Source organism: Colletotrichum chrysophilum (assembly GCF_026319265.1).
Source record: "Colletotrichum chrysophilum strain AFK26 chromosome Unknown scaffold_7, whole genome shotgun sequence".
In the NCBI taxonomy this organism is placed as follows: Eukaryota; Fungi; Ascomycota; class Sordariomycetes; order Glomerellales; family Glomerellaceae; genus Colletotrichum; species Colletotrichum chrysophilum.
Genome location: NW_026517294.1, coordinates 3,573 through 28,413, shown reverse-complemented (window position 1 = coordinate 28,413; position 24,841 = coordinate 3,573). Strand labels below are relative to the sequence as shown.

The following is a 24,841-nucleotide window of genomic DNA, read 5'->3' as shown; positions in this document are numbered from 1 at the left end:
GCACAAGTACAGTCCTGGGCGGTTTGAGGCTTGCCCAGGTGATGGATTTCCACCCTGACAAGACACTTTCATAAAATGAGTCCAGCCACCTCCTTCAAGGGCGCTGCGACCGGAACAAGATGGGACTTTATGTTTGCCGTCAACCAGATTTATGGTCCTGGCGCATCGCAAATCTCAGGGTTCCTCTTCTCCCTTAGAGCTGCATGGAGTAGCGAGCACAGGAAGGCCCTTGCGGGGCGGCCATGTTCGTCTTAAGGTTCCTTAGTGCGCCTAGGTGCCGTGTGTATTACCCTGGCACCTTACAGAGTACATTCAGCCGCAAGGCACACCTAGGTACCTACGGTAAGGTTTACCTACGTTTGGTGGGTAGGCACTCTGGGTCACCTGACCTGGCGTGCCTATCTGCCGTCTCATGTCGCGTCGCGTCCTACCTATGTTTCGTAGGCCCCGTCACTTCTCATCACGGCCCAACACTCAGTATTCGCCGTAAAGACAATCATGTTCCAATCACGGATATGGCGACCAGGATGCCTCTTATCAAACGTCATAGCCAGCCCTCGGGTCTACCGGCCTCTGCTCCGGTCCACGAGTTCATCTGCCTATTCACCCATGATCTGAAGCGCAAGCAAAAGCGTTGGCAAGATGGTCGCCTCAAGTTCCACACCTTTAACAAACGCATCATGGTGTATGATGAGAGGGGCAACTTCATCGGCGACATGCACTGGAACGAGGACTTCGCATTCGGCGAGGGCGAGGAGTTCAACCTGGAACGCGGCGCCGTCATTGTACAGGTCGCTGAATGCATTGGCACCAAAGACCAGGATCTTACCGACCTCCTCGACAAGAGAGCTCGAGACGTGGAGCAGCGTCATTCTCACTTCTCTGCTGCCAGCTCACCCCTCTCTGCTGCTCGTCCTTCGCTGCTTCCCCTACAACAACAACAACAACAACAGCAGCAGCAGCAGCAGCAGCAGCGGCGGCGGCGGCGGCAACAACAACACCAAGCACAGCAACAACCGCATCCCCACTTCAAGCAACGCCACTTGGCCGATGTTTTCAACACCCCGCGTGGACCGCAAGGAAGAGCGGCGATACCTACCACATCTCCCTACGAGGATCGCATAGCGGCCCAGGCTCCAAGCTCCCAGGACGAGGACGCGAGGCCAGCAAAGAGGAGGAAGAGGGACGTGTCGCCTCCGAGCAAGTCTGGCTATGCTCAGAATCTTTTCGGCACCACCTTGACTCTATCATCGTGGTCGGCTAGTGCATCCATCCGCAGCCAGCCACTGATAACACCCATCAACGAAGGAAGTCGTTCTGCTCGCCCCGTCCGAGCAGCAAACATTGCCCATGAACCGTTGCCTGCTGCGGTGGATCTCACGATTGATGCGCATACGCCTTCGAAGACCTCCAGCACCAGGGCATTCCAAAAACATCAGGCTGCTTCTGGTCAGCCCAGCGGAATTCGCAAGACCAAAGCTATCGCAGTCGTGAAACCCTGCGAAGTGTCGCAAGCAGACCCAGTACAGCGGGTTGATCAATTGCCCCGCAGCTCCGACGAGTTTCCCATATCAACAGAGCATCCACGGGAGAAGGGCACCCAATCTCAAAAACCAGATCGTTTCACTATAGACGAGGTTTCTTTCTTAGCGTCGACAATGACAGGCGATATGGCGCCGTCCCTGCGCGAAACCCAGAAGCCCAAGAACAAAAAGGCCCATCACAGCGGCCTCTGCTCTGGCAAGAGCAGCACGGATTCAAAACCATCACAACGATCCACCGAGGATGCAGTCAGAGAAGGCGAGTGGACGAAGTGCGATGTTGTTTCCACAATTGCTATCCAACCTGATACCCCAGACGAGCCCAAAGCAAAGCTACGAATCAAGTCCAGGCAGAAGCGCGGCTTGTTGATGGTATCAAACATGTCAAATAGAGCTACATCAAGAAGCCCCGCCGACTATGACAGAATGTCGGAACTTGATGCGACAACGGACAGAATGACGGTGGCGTGTGAAGATACTTCATTGGTCATTCCCAGAGTCAGTTGCAGTCCTAATATCGAACAAGGTGATGACCTTCCAGTCACTGCAAAAGATCAGACGACACGGCGCAATGATAGAATGTCGATCGACTTAACTAGGAGTGGCGATGGGAATGATGGGCTGCAGCAACGGTGTGAGGGCCAGAATGACAACCAGTGGCTGCAGACATCTCGCGACATGGATACGACGACCTTGCCCGACGCAGGTATGGACTGTCGACACTCTCGGGGGCAAGGGGGCCAGTCTATGCGTGATGCGCATCAGGATACAGAAGCCTGGAGTGTTCATGTTGGGCCTCGACTGGCATCTCTTGGCCGGAGGAGCGTTAAGAGCAAGGAGATAATTGGTTCATTTGACCAAAGACAATCGCTATCGCGTGACCAATCTTCTGAGCCAGAGTTGGGCTTCTTCCAGGAGGTCAACAAACGAAAAAATGAAAGGGCACCCAGATTCTCAAACAACGAAGGAATCAACATCTTACAAAGTGAAGTACCGAAATCAACGAAAGGAGCTCGACTCGTCAACCCGGCTACCAGAGGGCGTAAGGCGGCTACAAAATCTGACGCCGCCGGTGCCGTCCCACAATCTTTCATTTCAGCAAACTCGAGCTTGACACTCCCCAGTGCCACTGCGTCAAAGCCCGACTCGGACAAGGATACCGGTCCCGAAGAGGCGGACACGTCTACCGTACATTTACCAGGATTCTCCAAAGCGAATGGCGGACCGTGGAGCAGAGAGGCATACGATCTGTTGGGGTGTGCAAGGCCTGGCTAAGTGGAAATAGCGCTGAATGCGGACTGATATTCCAACCGAGCCTACACCGCCGACAGCGTACGGTCTTGACGGAAAATTCATGGATAGAATGATATCAACGCAATACAGCCAGCATACGAGTCCAATTCACTGTCAGCGTCTTAATTTGTTTTGACTGCTCTCTCTCCAAGGATTGCAACTTTGCCATGTGCAAGCTAACGAGGCATTGTTACTTTCCCACCTCGCACTCGAAGCGTCGTTTGTCGGCCGTTCTCAGTTGCTCTCGACATCATGGTTCGCAACTTGGGCAGCCATGGTAGGCTTGGGAAGGGGTGGCCGGCTTCAGCCTCTAAGTTCAGTCTTACACTTTGAGCCACCGCTTTCAACAGACCAGAAAGGTGCGAGCCCCCACCCAAGCTACGCTCCATGTTAGGAATCGACAAGTTCACCTGGCAAAGTGGCTATCCTCATGGTGACGTTCCGGTATCACAACCGCAAGGTGAAAACCCCGTTAATTTCAGCCACATCTCTACTTGCTACTTCAGTGCAACATGGCAACTAGGCCCACTGCCTTTCGTTCCAGGGATCGACAGGCGCGGGGCTGCGTCCCTACAGAATCACCACTCGTCTTAGTTAGCAAGATATGCCCTTGGCTATTGGGAGACAGGTCAAGAAGAATCATAGGGATGTCAAGGTAGCTGTGAAAACTGGGACGGAACCTTCCTTGCGATTGAGCAGCTACGATCGCACCATACTACCCGGTATAGAAACCTCGAAGAACTCGGCCCACTGGAGGTACGAAGGCGTGAACGATCAAACGAATGAACACTTGCACTGCGAAATGCCTAGTTCAGCTTCCAAACAGCTACGAAGGCTCAGGAGTTCAGCGAACGCCCTCTTAAAGGTTCTTTCATCCCCAACATGCGAGGGTCCCGACAGAAACAACTTGGTCAGGCGCCTTCTATCCTAACGTAGAAATCGGACAGATGCAGTCTTAGGTTTGGAACTGAACACACCTTTGTCTGTTGAACGTACTACTCTGTCAGGCTTAGTCGATTTCGACACCGTCAACCATCCCTTCGCTACTAGCTCAGCAATGAGGACGATGAGGATAGGCATGGTGACGAGGGTAAGAAGGGCAACATTAACAATGGGACAGTACATTTTGTAGGAATGATAATAGTAATTGAAACCTATAGAGAATATAGTAGTAATGAGGTCAATAGAGAACCTCTATTATGTTCGTGCCCCTTGCAGCCTGCGTATATCTAGACCTTCGGCTGGCGGGTGGGCTCAACGCGCGGCAGAGTCATCTTTCTTAATATTGCCTCGTGAAGTTCACGATTGCGACTGGGAGGGCCAGACCTTCAAATTGCGAATCCTCTTTTCTGGGCAACGAGAGAAGCGCTCGGGAAGAACATAACACTCATCATAGTCATAAAGACCGGTGACGCGGTGGAATAGGCCTGTAATGTGGGAACCAACGACCTAGCTGACATCAGCCTGGGCAGCTCCTGTCTTGTCCCAAAAAGTGCGCGCAGTGCAAAGGAGGACTGTTGATGCCCGCTACACCTAAGCATTTGCTGTATTGCAAGCCGTAGTCTTCCAGTATCCTGCTTTCCTTCGGTCCTTTCCATGATTTGAGCTGGAAACCAGATCGCTGTGAGTCTAGGGCGTGGATTACGAGCAGGGGGTTTGAAAGACGAAAGAACGATAGTGCAGGGTGTGGCATCTTGCTGACATTCAGAAAAGGCATCGAAAGTAGTCAGAACAATGTTCTTGCATAGACGCGGTACGTATCCCAAAAGTCGCCTGTCAGCATTGCAGCATTTTAGCCCGCCCCCGCCTAAAGCTGCATGGCTGGTGCGAACGTCCAGGAGCGGCCGCTATTGGCTTCGAGGCTGACTCACAGTCACGTGATGAGAGCCAATTCGGTCGCCGAAAATCTGATGTCTGGCGCGCTGGAGGTGGGTCTGGGCAACCAATTAGAGAATTTATAATGGATCCTTCGGCCTCAATTTGCGGCTATGATTGGCTGTGCTACGAAACGGCGTCGCGAGGGCGCTAGTCCATTTTCATCTCGCCGACGAGTTCAATCAAAACCACGGACAGGCTGCGCCTTGCCGGGTATACAAGGTACCAGACGATGCTGCTGTGCACATGAGCTGCCTCAACCTGAAATACCTTCCATGACTCCCGCCCGCCCATCCCGCCCAAGCCTTTCCACTTCTTCCTTTTCTCGCTACTCTCTTCGTCGACTTTGATACGCCGAGTGATAGACTCGCTGAAGCTACTCCTAAGTTGGAGACCTTCCCCCTTCCTCAGGCTTACCTCCCTTCCCACTGGAAATTATCAATACCCAATCTCATCCATCTGAGTCAAAAGACGATCCTACAGTAACACGCTCTGAAGCTTCTATCGTCAAAAACGTAAGAGTCTCTTGCCGCATCGAATTTGTTCCAGGTACGCAAGTCTTTCCGGTCATGTCTGCCTGGCCCGAACCCCCCCACACACCGGCCGGCGGATACCCCCCTACCTAGGTAGTGCCAAGCCATTGCACGCGGGGAACTGGGATGGTTTGAATTAGATGCCCGGCAGGGACGGGCTGCAAGAACCATACCGTAGAGGCTTACAATCTCTCAGACGAATCGATTCAGCCAGCTCTGCAATAAAGAATCGACCTCTATCTCAAGGACTTGATTGTCCATCACAATATCGTCCACGTTTCGCCGCTTCCTGTCCGTAGCTTCCGCCGTCAATCAAATGGCGGCCATGTCTCGCAACAACTCCGTCGGCGCTCTCCAGGGCTTCTCAATCTGCCAACCGTTCCTTGGCGCCTCCCTGCAGTTCTACCCTGCTTTGGGTACCCAGCAACTTGACGACCTCATCAATGCCTATTTTCCTGGACCCGCCTCCATCAAAGAGAAGAGGGCCACCGTTTCGATGGACTTCTTTGAGTACTCCCAACTTACAGGAGAAACCTTTAAATATTATCCCGTTGTGACACAGGCAGCGTCTGCCGGGTCTAGCCCCGTGCAGGATTCCGGCTACGACTCCAACTTCGTTTCACCTGTCATTTCGGACTGGAGCTGGTCCCATTCGACGCCAAGCACTGTGTCCGTGTCAACTCCTACTTCGGTAGCCCAGGAGACGAAGCCCACAAAGATCACAAAGAAGAGTGCTTCTGCTGCCGCCAAGTCACAAGCCAGCGACTTCTCTCATCTCCCAGGAATGAAGATCATGACCAAGGATGGCCGCGATGTCACCAATTCTGCTTCTCGCGGCTGCAAGACGAAGGAGCAACGGGATCACGCACACCTCATGCGCATCATCAAGGCCTGTGATGCTTGCAAGAAGAAGAAGGTCCGGTGCGACCCAAGCCACAAGAAGCGTACCGCAGCTGCGCAGGCGCAACCCGCCACCCCAGCTCGGCTAGCGAAGAAAGCCAGAACCTCGACTGCACCAGGTACTAGTACTGTCAAAGACCGACAATCGCAGCATAACATATCTCCGTCCTTGTTTACTGAGCCGATCTTACCTGCTCTTGAGGTTGCCGACACATCTTTCGACTTTTCCGAATCCTGGGAGTCCTTCGTGCGGTACGACGACGAGGCCGTCAATGTCACCCCCTTCGACTACGACTTCTTCTTCGACCCCGCGGGCCATCTCTCTCCACAGTCAAGCCGTTCGCCCGCGACGCCCTCGGCCATTTTCAATCAACTACAAGCCAACCGCGACATCCTCCAAACTGTCTCTGTCGCCGATTCGTTCGAGAATGCCGCACTACGTCCACCGACGCTACCGTACCTGGATGCTTCAGGACCGGCCAACAACTACGTCGATTTCAGCTTGTACTCCCCTGAGCCGAGCTTCTTGGACGACGACTCTGCTTTGGTCAACGAAATTGGTGCCTCCAACTTTGGTCAGGCTTCGTCTTTGCGCCCAAGCTTGACCCAAGATCGCCGGCCTGTAAGCCTACACGATGCCGAGACAGGCAACCTGGCCCAAAGAGCTGCGGTCAGCACAGCTGATTCCGGCGCCTTGACATCACCGCAACTCCTCGAAACTGCATATGTGGATCATGGGCATATCTTACCATCAGGTGGAAGAGCACTCCCCTCATTTTCAGAGATTGAAAATGTCTCACTGGTGCGCACTTCTGACTGCCTAACTTCAATGTTCACGCTGACAGTGGAACAGAACCTTGGCGCCTCCTCCACCATCCATCCAGATGCCTGCCGAAGCCGGTCAGCACAATCACCGCTGGTGACATATGGCAGTCATGATGGAGCCCTATCGCACCAGTCCGCCAGCGACGTTACTACGAGACTGACTTCCTCTGCCCGCGCTGCGCTGGCCAATAGTTCCAACACGTCACTAGCAATCGCACAAGGCGGAAGCTTCAACGCGTCTCCGGTTCGAGCAGTGCCCAGCCAAGTACCGCTACCCACCATTGCTTCTTCAGATCGCTTCTCGACACTGTTCGAGGAGCAGTCTTATTACGCGACTACCACGGCGACAATTTCTGGTGAGAGCGTTGGCGAGACCACGGCCACGCCAGCACGTGGCGCGCGGGTTGCCAGCACATCGTCGGCGATTAGTCGTGGCACGTCTGCGCCGCTCAGCTCCCGGTCTTCGCTCACGAAGGTGACTGGAGTGCAGAGCGCGATTGAGGCCATGGTCGGCGATCATGTAGTAATCGCATGCCGCGCTCTTGTCGATCAGCTGTCCATGACACAGGCACTATTGTCTGCAGTACTGATTGTGGCAGTTTTTGGCAAGATTGGCACTTCACTGGAAGCCCGAGCACTTGCTGGTGGCCTTGTCCAGATCCTCTTTGGCCTCGTTATGTATAAGGCCTACTACCCTTACTCAAGTCTCCATGGCTTGAGACCGCAACAGAGCCGTCTCAGTACCACGCCAAAGCCGCAAGGCTTCAGCGACAGCGCGAGGCTACTCTCCTGCGTCAGCACGAGACTACGACACACCCGTCGCCAGATTGCCGCGGCAAACCCCCGGGCGAGCCCGGCAGTTGGGCCCAGGCTTCTGCGCTTCGCGCAAGTGCTCTAATAGGCACTTCGTTGACCAGTGGCTTGGATGGATGTTCCTGGCTTCTATGGACAAGGAATGAGTTGTAGCGTTTGCTGATGTTTATGGGAGCGTTGGTTTCTGAGATACCCCTCTGTTTTGATGAGATATGGTTGCCCAGCGAGGGCTGCCATGTCAGCTTAATCATCGGGCAAGACAGTCTTGCTGATTGCGCAGGTTGGAAAGGGAACGTGTATATCCTGCTAGTTTGTGTGATTAACAATATACTGTCTTGCTCACATTTCTATCTATGATAACAAGAGATGACGTGACATGATGGGTGTAACCAGCAGTCGCTTGTTGCACTTACTCACTTCTTGCAAGCCTCCTTTGTCGACTCCTGTGTGGCATATATGTATTTACTGCAAGATCGGTAAGCCGAGTTGAACTGTTGGCAGTATAATTTGGCATTTTCAGATGGTCAGTGCACTGCTTAACAGCTCGTATCACGTGATCGAACACGTTCCCACTTCATTCCTGCAAAGTTCATCTCACGATGTGACTGATGGGTTGTTTGTGCATTCTGAACTTGGTTTCTCGGTATCGACCACGACGAACAGACTTCACCATAGGTAGGCTTGGGCAGAAGACTTTCCGGTTGAGGCCTGTTTCTCGCCATAGGGGGAAGTCATTGCAACTGAAAACTGAACTCCTGGGCTTACCCGCTTCCCACCTGTTTCAGTCCCCTTCTTTTCTACCTTTTTTTTTTCTGCCGGCAGGTTTGAGTCGCCATCGGTTTTCAAGTCTGTCGCCTTAGACACTACCCTTTATCTTGTACTTGTCTAGAGACTTTTATCTAAAGACCAACAAAGACCTTTTGACTGGGAAGCTTAGGGACTAGGTATTTGGTGCTGTATTCTCGTGCCCGATCTCTGCCTTGAAAGGTCGGTGCTGACCTCTCCTAACCTTAAGGCTTTGATGAGGAGGAACGCTGAATCAGATGACCTAGACAAGCTGCGGACTTGAGAGCAGTCAAAAGAAGATTGTGTCAGGTAGTGTTGATTTCATCAGCAGACCACTTGTTTGCACAAAAGAGGTGCCTGAAACCTGGAGCCTGCCTGCTCTTCTGCTCTACAAAGAGGGAGATAACCCAGACCTTCAGGCCTAGGCCCAGGCCCACGGAGGCTGCTCCTGCACCTGCAAGTGCGCATCTAGGTATTGTTGTTGCTGTCTGGGATCTTTGCGGTACCTGCCCAGCCTGTCCAGAAGAAGTCTTGGTTACTGGCAGGCATCGACGAGCCTGCCAAGATGGGCAATATGACGAAGGCGCCTTCCACAATGGGATCGACCCCAGATGACTCCGAGTCACAGGAAAGAAGGATGCAGCGGTTTTCAACGACTGGGAAATTCCTACAGACAGTCTTCGCCCGTCTCAAATCCCCCTTCTCTCCCAACACCAAATCTGCTCCACCCTTGACCTCACCATCACATTCACCTTCACCTCCATCCGCCTCAGCAGCGTCTTCCCAGTCACAATCATCTCCCCCAAGAGAACAAAACTTGCCACCATCATTGGAACAATCGAAAATGGCCGATGTCGCACCTCGAACCATCGTGTCCCATACTCGAGACTCAGCCGGAAACCCAGATTCTCCGAAGACCATGGCCGCTCCTGCTTTGACCAGCGACAAGGAGAATCAAGTTCCCCCAACTGCAGTTGTCGCTCCCACTGCCGTCTTGACCCGCCTCTCCGTCGATGACGCAGCCTCTCGACCTCGGTCGTCCGGCTCCATCAACCGTGACCCCTACACTCCTACCGGGGAAAAGCGCATCCATCAGGTCTTCATGGACCAGGCTCTGGATATGGTAGGTTGTGGTTATTCTTGAATGCCACGTGATGATGAGGTTGTTCAACGCAATGGCTGACTTTTCCTGCAGGCCCGTCTGGCTTTGAGGACGAACGAGACACCCGTTGGCTGTGTTCTCGTCCACAAGGAAGCCGTCGTGGCCAGAGGCATGAATGCAACAAATGTTACTCGGAACGGTACCCGGCATGCTGAGTTCATGGCACTGTCTGCCCTTCTCTCCTACGGAGCGGGCAAGTCTGAGAAGCCGGCCGATAAACAATTCGACTCGTCGGCCGACCAGCGTTCTAAGTCTGACACTCAAGATAACGACGACTCGGACTTGTTCCCTATGGACGATGACTACATCAGAAACGGTCACCTGTACCCCTACGGTCAGAAGCTGCACCGAGATACTCAAGTCGCCCGCTCCATTGTCCGGGAGTGTGTTCTGTACGTTACAGTCGAACCCTGCGTCATGTGTGCTGGCCTTCTGCGACAGCTTGGCATCAACAAGGTCTATTTCGGCGCTGTCAACGACAAGTTTGGCGGCACCGGTGGCGTGTTCAGCATTCACAAGAACTCAACCAGCTCGTCCAATCCTACCCCTGCAACAAAGCCTCTCCAGGTCTCCACTAACGCTAGCAACATCTCCCGACCATCTAGCTCTTCGTCGAACAAGAGCATGCTGATGGGCAACCGCCAAGCAACAGACCAACCCGGCGATGGTGGCAACGTTGAGCGTGGATTCGAAGCAGAGGGCGGATGGGGCCGTGACGAAGCTGTCAGTCTTCTCCGGCGTTTCTACGTCCAGGAAAATGGCCGCGGTAAGTTCTCGTTGCCATTGAAAATCTGTGGCAATGATTCGTCTACTAATACATCCCACAGCACCGGTACCGCGAAAGAAGGAAGGCAGGGCTGCGCGACTTGCTGCCATGGAACAAGCTGGAAGCGAAGCCGTCACAACGGCACCAGCCGTATCCACCGACGCTGAAGCTGCAAGCCCCCACGATACTCAGGACGGCATTGTTGAGTCTGCAATTGGCACGATTGCTACTCTCGGCAATGGCGAGGATGTCAGGGCCTGAACCAGTTCGTACGTCATGAGAGCCACTCGCAGTATGTCCGGCAAAAACACCCTACCAAGCCAGTAGCAAGCACCACGGGTGGGAATATTCACCTTTCTCATTACTGCTGCTGTTGTAAATTTAAAGCAAATAATGCTGGACACATAGTCCATGGTCGGGTATCCTGTCCAAGTAACAAGCAAGACATTCGTACTTTATGTTTATAATTTCCAAGATCCTCCCTTACTGATACCACTCAAGATGACCTGTCACCCCGCGGTGAGATGGTCTCGCCAACGTCCTTGTCTTTCCCGTTCACCGAGCCACCCTGGTCAGAACTGGCCGTCTTCTCCAGAGGCTGAGGCTCCTCGGCGACGTTGCCACCATCTTGGTGGTCTGCACGCCAGAAGTCCTTCTTGCCCTTGATGAGACGTCTAACCCACGGCGGAAGGATGCCACCAGGAATGCGCCACGTCCAAGGATCCTTCTCGTCCTTATTAGGGGGAACTATGCGGCCAAAAGAGGCCTTCTCGATCACCCAGACTAGGGTGTTGATCAAGATGTAGCTGCAGACACCACCAATGAGGCCATCGGCGATGGAATATGTGAAGGGCATAAGAGCCATAGTAATGAACGCAGGGACAGCATCGCCCATGTATCTCCAATTGATCTCGGTCACGGCCCGGACCATCATGGATCCAACAAGAACCAAGACGCAGCCGGTAGCCCAGGATGGAATAGAAGCGAAGATAGGAGCAAAGAAGACTGATATAAAGAAGCAAAGTCCAGTCATCATTGCAGTGATGCCAGTCTTTCCGCCCTCAGAGATGCCGGCGCCTGACTCGACAAAAGCAGTGACTGGGGGAGTGCCGAAGAGGGCGCCAATCGAAATGCTAAGGGCGTCAACCATGTAAGCGACAGAAGAGCCCTCGAAATCCTGCGTCTCCTCGTCGATGAGGTTTGCGAATCGAGCCATTGAGTACAGCGTGCCGGTACAGTCAAGAATATCGACATATAAAAAGGTGATGAGGGCAAGGCCGAAGGCGCCACTGTAACCGGCAACATTCCATTCCTGGACATTGAGGGTATGCTGAATGGGGTGAAAATCGACAACCTTTTTGAAGAAGTCGAAGTTCGAGTCCCCGACAGCAGTGTAGGGAAAGTAGGTAACGTCGGTCCCGCGGGGCCAGGAGATGATGCTGACAAGGATGATGCCAGCGAGGATGGCGCCCTTGAAGCGGTACATCATGAGCATGACGGTCAGTATGCCACCGCAGAAGATGCCAATCCACATGGTTGGGCTGCGCATCTTGGTTGAAGAGGGGCAAAGGCCGTCCACCATGAGGCCTTGCTCACATCCAGCCAACTCTAAGGGGGTGGAGGTGGCACCGACGATCAGGCCGATACCTTCGCTGTAAGTAAGACCGATCAGGGTGAGGAAGAAGCCGATGCCGACACCGGTGGCGAGCTTGATAGAGCGGGGAATGGCACGGGCAAGCCACTGGCGCATCCCAAGCAGAGCGAGGCCGAAGAATATGAAGCCCTCAATGAAGATGGCAGTGAGGGCGACCTGGTAGGGAACGGCGCCGGTCCCGTGGTAGCCGACGACAGAGTAAGCGAAGTAGGCGTTCAGACCCATACCTGGGGCGCAGCCAACGGGCATGTTGGCAAGCAGACCCATGAAAAAGGTGGCCAGAGCAGAGATGGCGGCGGTAGCAGTGACGATGTCGCGCTTCACCTCAGCCACACACAGCAGATAATCTTCGTCCTTGTCGCAAGTAAAGTCATCGGCTGTACGAGGGCAAACACAGGTGCCGCCGGTATCAGACACGATGGACGAGTTGACGGCAATGATGTAAGCCATGGCGAAAAAGGCGACAAGACCGGCACGGATCTCGGTGAAGAAGTACGAGCCCTTACGCTCTCGGGGCTGCAGTTGTTTCGGTTAGTAACCGCAGTCAGATATTGGGCAAGAAAACCATCCAGTCCTGCCATCCTCGCGTCTGACGGCGACCTGCGACCATGAGAAGCAGGCGAGCCGAGCTCAACGCCAATTGGGATAGTCAAGGAATGATCTAGGGGCACTGCGACTTACATGACCGGAGCCTTCAAGTTGGAACCACCGACCGACCGGGCTAGCGGCGATCTTGGCATTGGCGTTATGAATCCACCCCATCTTGCACAAAATTTTCCCCCCTCCCTCTTCAGCGTTGGTGTCCGAGGAGAGATCAGACGGCCCAGTCTACAGGCCAGGGGAAAGAAAGAAAGAAAATGGAAGCGAAGAAGAAAATATGACCAGGTGTGGCGATCAAAAGCCGATAGAGTCTGATCAAAGTGAGAAAGGTGGCAGCGTAGATTTTGGTCGCCGGAAAAGCAAGCGTGAAAAGCAAGACCGGGAAAGCTTCAGTCAACTTGACACCAGCGATAGGTAGTTTGCGAGGACGGCAGGAGGTTCCAGTGCAGCAGATCTCGTTCGAGATCGCACTGCCGACGAAGACCGGACAAGGACAACGGTGATAAGTGGGTAGGAGGAGGACAAGCCTAGAGAAGCAGCAAGCTGTCCGAGAGAGCGGCAAGACGTCAGGTTTTTATCAACCTGCCGCGTAGAATGCGCGGCAGCAAATTCGGAGGAGGCAAGGCCGATGGACAACATCCAGCCAGTCAGTCCCGTTATCAAAGAAAACTCGAGCCATTATTTAATAGCGCGAAAATGATTATCATTTGCTGGATCGCCGGGGCGGGGGGGTCCAGCCTGTGATGGGGCATGGCGTGGATCACTGGCGCAGGCCGTAGGCGGGCAGGTGGGCAAGGATACGGATGCTGGAACGATGGAATTTGATGCGATGGAGGTGGATGGCATGGCACCCACGTTCTAACTTTGGCTTCCATAGTTCTATGTCAAGAGAATGGTGTGGCATCCGTACATGTATCGCAAAGACTAGTAAGGTATGTGAGGCAAGGCGGACAAGCCCTTTAGCGCGGGAAGGTACTTGCATCCGGCCCGGATACATAGCCATGGCATCGCACCGCATGCATGGCAGCGTCCTGGGCGCTATACGTCGACGTCGCCGTGGTAAGGTATCCAAGTGAAGGCTGGACCGGACCACCTCCTACCAAGGCAGAGGGCGTCGCTGCGCTTTTGTGCGACGCGGTCGCGTCAACGGGCTAGAAGTCAAGCTGAACTCAATTCACTCATGGACGGGAGTGAAAAAGTATTGATGGATTCTACGGGGAGGGGAAGGGGCGACGAGGGGGGAGGGGAGAAGAAACAAAGGAAGCGTCCCGACCGCTGTCTTTTTTCTTTCGCGGCTACCGATTAAGGTATGGCTAAGCCGATATCTAAGGCAGGTCATCAGAGATAGGACCCATGATTAGTATGGCCGTTTACTCACTTGGCCACACGAATGGATACCCTCCCGTCCTCACCACATGGTATGGAGGCGCCACCGCCAGCAGCTAGGTCTCCATTCGGTGTGGCTTCGTTCGGGAATGGAACTCCCTCACTTTTATCGTCCAATTTCAGGTGCCATGTCACGTCAGAAACCTGCCGTATCGAGCGCCACACGGCGCCATTCAAATGCAGAACAGCATAGTTGCTGGGAGGAAGGAGAGAGGCCCGTGAGTATGTGTGCTCAAGCGGGAAAAGGTAATGGTCAGGGTCAGGACGAGAGCATCGTTGCCGCAAATGGCGGGTTGCAGAAGTCGAGAAGTAGAATTGGATGTTACGGAAATTTGAACTAGCGACCCACAAAAGAGGCGGAAAGGTTTTCGGGTTTGGAAAACAGCGTCCAGTCGCACAAAAGTGCGGCCTACCCGACCTTACCTTACCTTAGGTACCTCGCCTTGCCTGGCGTTAGGGCAGGGGCATGAAGTGCAGGTAAAAAGTCCCCATTGAAGTCGAGGAGCTCTCTGTTTGACTGCACGGTTCGGACCCATCTTGAGCTAAGGTGGTTTAAGGTACGGGAAATGCACACTAAGGCAAGGAACCTTGGGTCGGTGAGCACTTGGTCTTGATTAAGGGTTCTCCGACGTTGAATCATGCTGTGCCCCGGCTGATGGTGGTATCGCGCCGACTGCCTCTGTCACTGCTACCGCAGCCAGGCAAAGATGGCAGGAAGCCTAGAACGGAGGGGACTTGTTGCACGCATGATAGTCACTTTCATTGTTCTGGCATCTATGCCTCCCTCTTCCCTCCCGCCCTGGTTTTCGGGATGAAGTCTCCTTCGGGGACTGACTTAGCACACTCAGGTACATTGGGCTTTGGACGCTCAGCAATAAACCAACCATTGCCATCGGTGCCGTGCCGGAACCTCCGTGGGATGAGATGTACGCATACTGTGTTCGATTGTACGAGGCGGAGCCTCGCGGCCGATGACCGGCAGCACAGTACATTGCAGCCCGCCTGGTGCCTCCACATGGGGGCAGCTGTCTCGGCCGGGGTAGCTATCTCTACTTGCCGCAGCCGCCCATTGACCGCGGGATTAACACCCCATTTCTCAGCTTCGAAGAGGGGCGATTGCCACGCTTGATTGGGCTCACAGGCCCGGTGCTATGCTGTTCTTGGACGAGGCCCGCCGTGGCCGGGCGGGGCCGTAGTGAGAGAGCCCAAAAGACGTCCGGTACCATAACAGGCAATGAGGTAAGGTATAGGTAGCTGAGGACAGCCTCGCGTGTGGACTTCAACGCCGTCCGTTGCTTTCTTTTTCCAGCTTGACACCGCAGCAGTGCGTCTTGACAGCGCCATCAGACCGCCGGATACCGGACAGCGCCACCTCGTGGAACTCTTCAGATGGCGCGGTATGGTGCGCTGGCGACGGGAGGGCGACATGTCCTAATCAGTCTTCATGTCGTTCGTTCTTGGCATCAGCATCGTCAGCTCCTCCGCAGTAGGTAGCTAGCACATACATAGTAGTTGTCGCCCTGGTATTGGTAATACAAGCTCATCTGGTAAACCAGCCATGCGAGACACAAGTCGGCGAAGGCCACGTCCCGGTTGTCGCCAAGCCGGCCATGTCCACCATATCCACTGCTGCGATGTAATGTTGCCCTGGGCGCTTCCGTTTCTTGGGTGCCTACTTGATGTTGAGATTCCAGCCTCTGGTACAGTACAATCAGTAGATACGTACAGATACCCTTTCTGACTTTGTTGTCTCTGCGCCACCAGCTGTCGATGGATGGATTAATTGGCGGCCGGAGAAAACCACCCTTCCCTTTTCTACAACTGCTTTGCCCGAACGGCGTCGCCCGGACTACGTCCCCCGTCATTCGTTATCGTGCTCGGATGCCAGGCGACGACTTTTGGACGAAACCGGGCGAAGAACGGTCGTCGGCGGACCACTCCACCGACGGCAAAGAGTGTACGCATGTTTGGTCCAGTTCACGTCTAATCTGTCACCTGCCATTCGTCTGAGCGATAGGAGCCCCCCGACATGCACCCCGGCTGCTGATTACGATTTCGATTGTGATTGCCAGCTCACTCCAGCAAGGGCCCGGCCCACCCCCACGAATTGCAAGTTGGGAAACCGAGGGAGGGCACACCGCAGCACTAGCGCATCGCCGACAAACGCCTTCACCACCACCACCAGACTGCATGAGTGAGGATGTGCAGGAAGGAAGGAATCATGCCCTCGCCTGACGGCCACGCCGTTTCCGCCCGTGGATCATCTTATGAGTCCCAGAGATTCGAAAGATGGGGAAGGATTTCTTGGGTCGAATTAAATGGGATATGTGATTCTGGTGTGGTCATGATAGATAGCTTTTTGGCGATCCTGCTGACGTCGCTCGGTTCTGAGTATGCAAGAACAAGTGTTTGCAGATTCCATTGGGTTATAGTCACTGACTCGCTGTCGTGACACATACCGCTGCAAGCCTGGCCACACTTTCTTTAGCCGCGGCTCCAGACTAGGTATTTCATCACCAGTGGCTACCGGCTAAGCGTGATGCGTTCTACAATGTGTGTTCATTGCAGAGTTTCACGGCCAGCCTTGAAGCGTCGTAGACAGTGCAGCCTCGATCTAATGTCCCAAGTTTCCGGGGTGGATATTCCATCCTTTTCAGTGACATTCACTTGGTTCATGCACGAAGCGAAGGAACGAACCGAATTTTCGGGATCAGATGGCATGTCAATGCACTGTCATCTTGGCCTAGCTTCGTCCAAGGTGGGCAACCCAACTCATTCTCGGTTGTGGAGAATACGGCGGCATGTTCAGATGGACAACAGCCGACCGTTATCCTAGGACAACTTCGCGGCACGGGACATATAACCCAAACGAGACATCTCTTATCTTTGGCCCCGCTTTCTTTTTGGATATCGCTGAAAATACGACAGACCAGCACTAATCAGAAACCAGCGCACTTCGCCGGGATTGCACCGCGGGATCCGAGAGCTCGGGAGGAAAAGCGCCCACAGAATAACGTATTCGTACACGACCGTAGGACTGTTTGGCTGATGTTGGAGTCTCAAAATCGCGATGCCCGAAGACCGGAGTGGCAATTTTTGAACAGCAGCGTTGTATGTTAATCAGGGTCCTGGCTCCCACGGCACATGTGCGCAGCCCGCTTGTGATATGGAACGGTGCCACGGGTTTGGGACCGACCCAACCTCGGCGATGCCTTGTCCGACTTGCTTGAGGCTTGTGTGAGATTTTAGAACGGGACCGCCTATTTCTCCTGTGCTATGCCGACTACTTTTCCTGTGGCTATTATACTTATCGTCGTGCTTCAATCGTCGTCGTCGCTGCTCCTATCGTCTCTGAACAGGAGTGATTAAGTACGCAGGAAATATAGCCGCGCAGACACAGGAAGGATAGGCGATCTCTTTAGAACTTTGTGCTCAGAGAGAAACCACAGCACGCATCGAAATGCGGGCGGTATTGCTGAGTCAAACCAGGCCAGCGGCGGGAAAGTAGGAAAAGTCCCAGGGGCCTGCTTTGCTAAGGTAATCATCCATCCCACACCGCGCTAGCCCTGGCTCAATAATAGGGCCTGTGCATAGCATCTAAGGTAGGAAGTTTGGTCTTGCGCAACGGATGGCTTCTGGTCAAGTCGAAAGTTGGCCAGCAAACCCATGCGAGTCTCAGGAACGCCGATGCTAGCACCTGCACCTCTAGACTCGATTATCGAGGTTTCCATCCATGCCAGTACTCATCATAAGGATTCTGCCTTCGCCAGATAAGTAGTTGAATGTCATCCGAACTTGATAACCTTTGAAGGGGGACGTGTCCAACTCGGCGTCTAACGCTCCCAGAATTCAGGGCCGATCTGAAGCGACACCCGAAATGCAATTGCCCCTCTCTTTCCTTTCACGTCGCGTGATGTGATGAATGCTGGCCTACCTAGGTAGTGTGCCGCCTCAGGTTGAGCGATTGGACTTCATTGCCATGTCAAGTAATCTCACGACGTCACCCGCAGCGAATCTTCAGCAGGAGTACCGTCTGATCAAAGGAGCAGTACCATGCAGACTGGGCCGAAGTAAGTGTTGACCGCCCTGCATTCTTTCTCCTTCCCTACAGGATGCATTGGTTTGGCTGTGAGTGTGCAGTCAAGCGGTGTCGAGGACACTGACTAGTGAAAAGTCAGGTGTTGGGTAGTTCGACTAGTAGAAAGCTGAACTAACGACACCTGGAGTGGAAGTGCTGTGATGCCACGGAGTTGCTTGCACCTCGGGATTCAGGGGGGCTTGATAGGCAGATTAGCCATGAATTTGTGGACAAGCTGACTTCATGATGTTGGATCGTGATGCAGGTGTGCGGATGCAATGCGTTTGGGATTGCAAACTCCAACAGCATTTGTCTGGATGGTGGCTTGAAGACGCACCTTGACCTCATGTGACGTCATATGTTGGACCCTGCATGTCGTTGGCACGGGGGGTCGAGGTCTAGATGTGGGTTTCCAGCCGGCCACAACCAACGATAGGCTGGTTCAGGGCAGGTTCCGCTCTTCGAATTCTGCAGCACTCCAGATGCCGCCACAACACAACCGCCCTGCAGCGAATTCCTCCGGAGCCCATGTCGTGATAATGTAACAAGGTGACCTTGAGACGCCAAGTTATGCTTGCTTGGTTAGATAATTGGGTACGAATATTGGAATAACGGGCGACTAGAGCCATGAAATCAGATTGAAGGAAGGGGCAAAAGAAGAAAAGGGGAGGGAATAGAGGTCAGACTCAATATTGGTGAGGAGAGTACACGACGTGGCAGGCCGGGCCCTTGGAGAAAGACTTATTACCAAACGACCTACGGCTAAGTATGGTGCAGAGTTCGAGGTTGCCTCACTGGTTCCACCAGGTGAGGCGAAGGAAGACTAAGACCGCACTTGTGGGAAGCAAGAAAGAGCCCCAACATTACCCCGAGCCACTGAGCGAACGCACGCGACTGCAGTGGAGTCCTCCGACCCGTAAACCCCCGCAAAACCACAGCGGTCAGCCGATCGCCTACGTGTGACGCTATCCTCGTTAAACAACTCCCGTCTGATCTCGGTTTTTGGCTGGTCAGGCCTGGTTTCCATGACAGACAGGCAGTCATTCAGACCAGAGGGAAGAGGGATGTGTGCCTGCAATCGTATTGGCTTCATCTTCCGGCCTGTCGACACTGCCTAGACTAGTCTCTCCATCAATCCACCCAGACTTTTTCATTTTTGCACCCATCATCCTGACCCAACCAACCAACCCAAACCCACTCCACACCCCTCCCCACCCCCAAACGACGACAACATGGACTCCCGTGTGATATACGCACTGTTATATACGCAACCCCCAGGTTTCTTCCCCCTCTCATAGTCTTCGTCTCTTTGCTCACCATGCTCGTCTCTAGAATCAATCCTCCCAAAAGCCACTAGGATTCTCGCTACAAATCTGCCTGTCTGACCATCCTTTACCTCCCTCGCCTCCTCTCATCAGCTGGATACACAACCGACCATCCTGACTAAGGATGGGACGCCCTCACCGTCGAGCACCCGACATCGATTTGGATGGCTCTTACCCGCCGCATGCATATCAGTATCGCCGTCCGGCAGCCGCCCCATACGACGACCCATATCCTCCCAGGGGTCGCAGCCCGGGACCCCGCCGTCGCCACAGATCTGAGCCTGCAGCCGCACCTGTTGCCTCTTACGATGATAACCCGCGAGAACATGCTCAAAAGAAAGATCCTCGCGAAACCCGCAGGCACCGCAAAGAGCGCAAGGACATCGTACTGGACGACCACATAGCTCCAGTAGATACAAGGCGTGATCGCAAAGCTCCTAAGGAAAACTACCACGACGACTACGATGAAGCCCTCCCTCGGCGAGCGCGAAGCCATGGGCCCTCCGCGGGGGACTCGTATCGGCCCACCAATGATCGAGAAGGCTTCGACATATACGCGCCCGCATCTCGTCGGGGTCGTGAGCGACAACATGCCTACCACCCGCCCCGAACAAGCGAGACAAGACGCGCCAAATACCCTGACTATGACCCAGAAATGCGTCCCAGTAATACGCGCCGCTCCCGTTATGCCGACTACGATCCAGAGCCTCAGATCAGCGATAGGAGAAGGTCACGTCACGCAGAGGATGACGGCGCTGTTCCGCGTAGGGCTAGCGCGACATATCGTGCTCGCCATTCAGACTACCAGACCGAACCCCATAGACGCTCTGCAGAACATGCGGCCCCGGGCCGCGGTAGTGGGAAAAATGACTCGCCAGGCCGCTTTGTCCAACCAGGGCAGGAACGCTCCACAAGGGGTCGGTCTGTGCCCAGGAATCCTGCCATAGGAAACGCCGCGCGAGGAGCTCGGCCACGGGCGAAGTCTGCCGTTGGGTACGCAGCTCTCGGTGAAGCTGCCCAGACCGCATTTCGTGTCGGCAGCCAAGCGGCCTATCAGATGCGTAATGAGCCCGGGCCCTGGATTGGCGAGAAGGGCACCAAAGTAGCTACAGCTGCCCTGGGTGCTGCTTTGGTGGACACCTTTGTTGGCCATAAGGCTTCTGGTATGAAAGGCGGCATGCGGCATCAAGCATTGCGTCAGGCATGCGAGATGGGCATACGTAACTTTGTGATGCAGCCCGCGGTCAACAGTGCCAATAGCTACGGCGGAAGTGGGGGTGGCAGTGGACGCAGACGTCGGTGATATACCATATTGGTGTTTTGGCGTCGATATACTGATGATTACTCTCTGCTACTGTTTGTAGGTGTTCTCAACGTAAGTGCTTTGTTTCGGAGTGCCTCTGAGCCCACTCCTTTGGTGTTGGAATCGGTGAGGGCAGCCCTATTTTCCCATCGAATTTACAACAGCAATGTCAATTAGGAAATATCATGTTGCATGAGAAATAATGGCAATTCCTGACAACATGCTATTATTGTTGTGATCCTAAGTTACTCGCCCTGCAGGCGTCTACCCTGCATTGCACCAGACTTCACTACACTCTTCACATTTGCGTCTGCATTCAGCATTTAGCATCCTAAACACCAGTCCTTCCCGCAGGACTAACATTGGTTCCCAGAGCTGCTGCGTCAATTGAGCTATAGAAAACATTACTGGAGCATAATGTGCAACTGCCAAACGCGTCTGAGTACCACATTTCACTTCATTCCTGTACCGCAAGTGGCTAGTGGATCATTCCGCTGTACATCGTCTCAGCGGCAACATACACAATGTCAAATGCTGAACTGGTACACTGCACAAGCGAATCCTTGGCATTGCAACGCGCCCGTGACTTATGTGAAAAACACAATGTTCCATTACTATTCGCTGACTATGCTCCTCAACAATCACGCCGACCCGGCTTTAGCTTGTACAACCAACATATCTGCTTTCACCTCGGACGAAATGAGGGCCGCAGCCGCCGAACCCAAACACTCTCTGGCCTCGGTCGATACTTTAACAGAGTTTTTACCCTCCTTGGACAAAGCAGAAGTACGTCGACCAAGGACGATGAGGTTATGCCAAGCAATGCCCCGTGAGTCAGCCCGAATGGCGGAGGTAGCCTGGCTTACGGCAGCCTCGATGGGATTGCTGGCAGATGAAACCTCAAATTTTACTCGGGACCCTGTGGCAGCTGGGGCGTGTGTCGAAATGAAGCCGAAGAAGTCACTGGCATCCTGGTCAGCTTCGGCCGATGAAGCGAAGTGCACAACAGTGGCTGTGGCGCTCTGCTTCTCGCAGAGCTGCAAAACTAGGATGAGGGCTAGTTTATCATCGCGGCCACCGAAGTAAGGCATGAAGATGTGATGGGACTTGTTCGTAACAGGAATCGATGGAATATCGTGGTGAATGTCGCTAAACGAGTAAGTTCGCATAAGCTTGGCCTTCTCGCCGGATGAGGTTGTTGGCCGAGAGCCATCGTGAGAGAAGAAAAGTCCGATGTTATGCTCAGAAGAAGCAAGTATTGATTTGGCGAATGATGTGTATGCCGTTGCAAATTTGTTTGCGGCACCATCTGCGGGTGAAACTTGAGAGTCGACCAGACTACCGCTCTCGCTCCAAGGAACCAGGAGAAGGTCCGATGAAATATCCGACGACTTGGAGAGCAGCGCTTCGGCAAAGCGTGCCTCGGGCATGATTGACACTTCGCCAGACACGGCGACCTTGAGAAACTGGCCGACTGTACGGAAGATGTTGACCACCGGGTCATTTTGGCTCCACTCGGCTACTTGCGACACTGTCATCACAGATGAGTCGCGGTCAGTAAGATGCAGTAGACGAAATCCATGAGCTCGCACAGCCTGAGTGTTGGGAGAAGCCTGCAGGTTGGCTGTCTCTGAGTGGACGCCGCCCTTCTCATCCTGTGCCACGTATTGGTTGTTAGATGCAGATTGCTTTCCGAATAACGACACCAAGTTCAGCATTGCCGGCATGTTGTCCAGCCGAAGGTATACCAAGAGGCGTCGGACGCGGGTGCTAGCATGTTTGGCGGAGTCTGTGTCGTTGCCCGTATTGTATTCGGGATGAAGATCACCAGTATCCCAGTCAATCTCCCCGCGCCTCCAAGCTTCGATCTTCTTCTGATACCACGGAGGGTATAGGACCGATGTGAGGGGCGTTGTGACGAAAGTTGTCAGCAAAGCCATAACGACGAAGATGGTAAAAGTGCGTGTGCTCAGGATCTTGGCTTGCAAGCCGATGTTCTAGTACGTCAGTCAGTCTTAGCTCCTAATATCGACAGTCACCTCACGCGCAGCTCGCGCGGGCAAAGGTAATACTAACCAACACAATCAGCTCAACCAGTCCCTTACAACTCATCAAGGCTCCAATGGAGAAGGATTCCCGCCAGACCATTCCGTTTAACTTGGCAGCAAGAGTGGCACCAATGACTTTGGTGAAGAACGCGGTGAATGTAACGGCAAAGACGTAGCCCCATGTGATGCCAGAATTCAGCAGTCCCAAGTTGGTGTTGAGGCCGGACAGTGTAAAGTATAGAGGCAGGAATAATGCGCCGATCAAATCCTCCAACTTTTCGGTGACTTTGATGGCAAAGCCGTTTTCACGAGGAAGAATGAGGCCAACCATGAAGCCACCGAAGATAGCGTGAACACCAATGATGCCCGTGAAGAATGCCGAAGTAAGTGCGATCAACAAAATGAGCGAGATCATGCCCTGGGAAGGCCCATTTTCGATATTACCCGATCGACGCAAAAGCCATGTGATGGTCGGCTTGACGGCAAATAGCAGAAAGAGCATGTAGCCGATGCACGCCAACAGAATCCACAAAGCAGATAGACCAGTGCCTGCATTGGCGAGAGCGACACAGAGAGCAAGCAAGATCCAACCTTTAAATCGGGCAGGTTAGATCAAGAGTTCACACCAAGTAGTGAATACCGGGACAACGTACCAACTACGTCATTGGCTACGCCAGCCGAAAGCACAATGACACCAACCTTCGTATCAAGAAGCTTCAGCTCCGTCAGGATTCGACACAAAACGGGGAAGGCCTAGATTCGGCGCGTGAGCTTGAGTCAGATTCAAGTTGGGTTTTGCCCATGGAATGGAGCCGGAATACCGTGATGGCGATTGCAACGCCAATAAACAACATGTACACACTAAAATTGATGTGGACGAGGCCCTCATCCCCGGAGAATTGATTATACAGGCCCCATGCGAGAGCGCAACCTAGAGCAAACGGGAGGGCCAACCCAGCGAACGCGACCGAGGTGGCAATCCGCCAATTGCTGACTAGGAAGCGAACATCGGTTTCAAGGCCGATGAGAAAGAGATAGAGCACCAGTCCGACATTGGCAACGAGGGTGAGGTTTGGGATTGACTCGGTTGGAAAGATGGCGTTGCGGAAGCCGGGGATGCGTCCCATGACCGATGGACCGAGAACAATGCCACCAATGACCTCGGCGATGACTCGAGGTTGTCGGATCTTGGAGAGTGGCCAATGAAGGAGATGGCAGACAATGATGATCAACCCAGCCTGCACAGAGCGACAGTCAGTCAGACGTCCAAGCATGCTTTCGAACAAACTGGCGGGTCTGAAGAGCTAGTCCACCTACCTGAATGATGAACATCGTGATGGGATCCTTCGGATTGTACACCGAAGGGTTCGCGCCTTCGATGACACCACCCTGAGGAGCAGCTCTATTTCCGCCGGTGGACGTCGGAGCAGCCGCCGAAGTTGCCGTCGCCGACAACAGCGAGGTCACGGACGACATGATGGTTGGCTTCGGCACCACTGTTCTTGTTCAGGTTGCGAATGAAACAATGATCAGGACGTTCAGCGCGGGCTTTCGGGGAGGACGACGGATTCTTTGTACCGGAAGCCGATCGGGATCACAAGGCCGTGCCTCGATGTCGCGAAAGTCGTGCAACCTTTCTGCTGAGTGGTAGCACCAGAGGAGGATCGGCGGGCAGCTTCCTTTATGAACAAGAAACAGCGCCGTCGACGATTTGGTTCCAGCCAGTCGGTACAGACGTTGGCATAGAGGATGCGAGGGCGAGTGGTCTAAGATGATCTAGATCGTCCTCGACACCAGGCAATAGTGAGAGAGGTAGATAACTGGTTGATAACGGCTTGGCATAATGCAGATAGCGTTGGACTTGGCGCTATATTTTGGTCACTTGCCCATTTTCGCGGTGGACCAACAGCGACACGTGAAGGTGGTTCGTGAGGGGTTCGTAGGTTGAATCAG

At 53.8% G+C, this 24,841-nt stretch overlaps 5 protein-coding genes across 5 annotated transcripts; 3 read left to right on the top strand and 2 right to left on the bottom strand.

The window, feature by feature from the left end:
* Positions 1–527: 527 nt before the first annotated feature.
* On the top strand, positions 528–2,140 carry COL26b_001533 (uncharacterized protein; the record flags this gene model as incomplete). The annotated part of the gene is made up of 2 exons (XM_053174481.1): positions 528–2,039; positions 2,120–2,140. 2 exons carry the CDS (start codon positions 528–530, stop codon positions 2,138–2,140), a joined length of 1,533 nt encoding a protein of 510 aa, XP_053041412.1.
* Positions 2,141–5,567: 3,427 nt separating this feature from the next.
* On the top strand, positions 5,568–7,865 carry COL26b_001532 (uncharacterized protein; the record flags this gene model as incomplete). Its single annotated transcript, XM_053174480.1, has 2 exons — positions 5,568–6,764; positions 6,996–7,865. 2 exons carry the CDS (start codon positions 5,568–5,570, stop codon positions 7,863–7,865), a joined length of 2,067 nt encoding a protein of 688 aa, XP_053041411.1.
* A 1,545-nt stretch (positions 7,866–9,410) lies between these two features.
* Positions 9,411–10,755, top strand: COL26b_001531 (uncharacterized protein; the record flags this gene model as incomplete). The annotated part of the gene is made up of 3 exons (XM_053174479.1): positions 9,411–9,689; positions 9,762–10,494; positions 10,556–10,755. The coding sequence occupies 3 exons, from the start codon at positions 9,411–9,413 to the stop codon at positions 10,753–10,755; spliced, it is 1,212 nt and encodes a 403-aa protein (XP_053041410.1).
* Positions 10,756–10,990: 235 nt separating this feature from the next.
* On the bottom strand, positions 10,991–12,910 carry COL26b_001530 (uncharacterized protein; the record flags this gene model as incomplete). The annotated part of the gene is made up of 2 exons (XM_053174478.1): positions 10,991–12,664; positions 12,830–12,910. 2 exons carry the CDS (start codon positions 12,908–12,910, stop codon positions 10,991–10,993), a joined length of 1,755 nt encoding a protein of 584 aa, XP_053041409.1.
* An 8,571-nt stretch (positions 12,911–21,481) lies between these two features.
* On the bottom strand, positions 21,482–24,364 carry COL26b_001529 (uncharacterized protein; the record flags this gene model as incomplete). Its single annotated transcript, XM_053174477.1, has 5 exons — positions 21,482–22,837; positions 22,917–23,479; positions 23,542–23,641; positions 23,896–24,126; positions 24,206–24,364. The coding sequence occupies 5 exons, from the start codon at positions 24,362–24,364 to the stop codon at positions 21,482–21,484; spliced, it is 2,409 nt and encodes an 802-aa protein (XP_053041408.1).
* Positions 24,365–24,841: the final 477 nt, after the last annotated feature.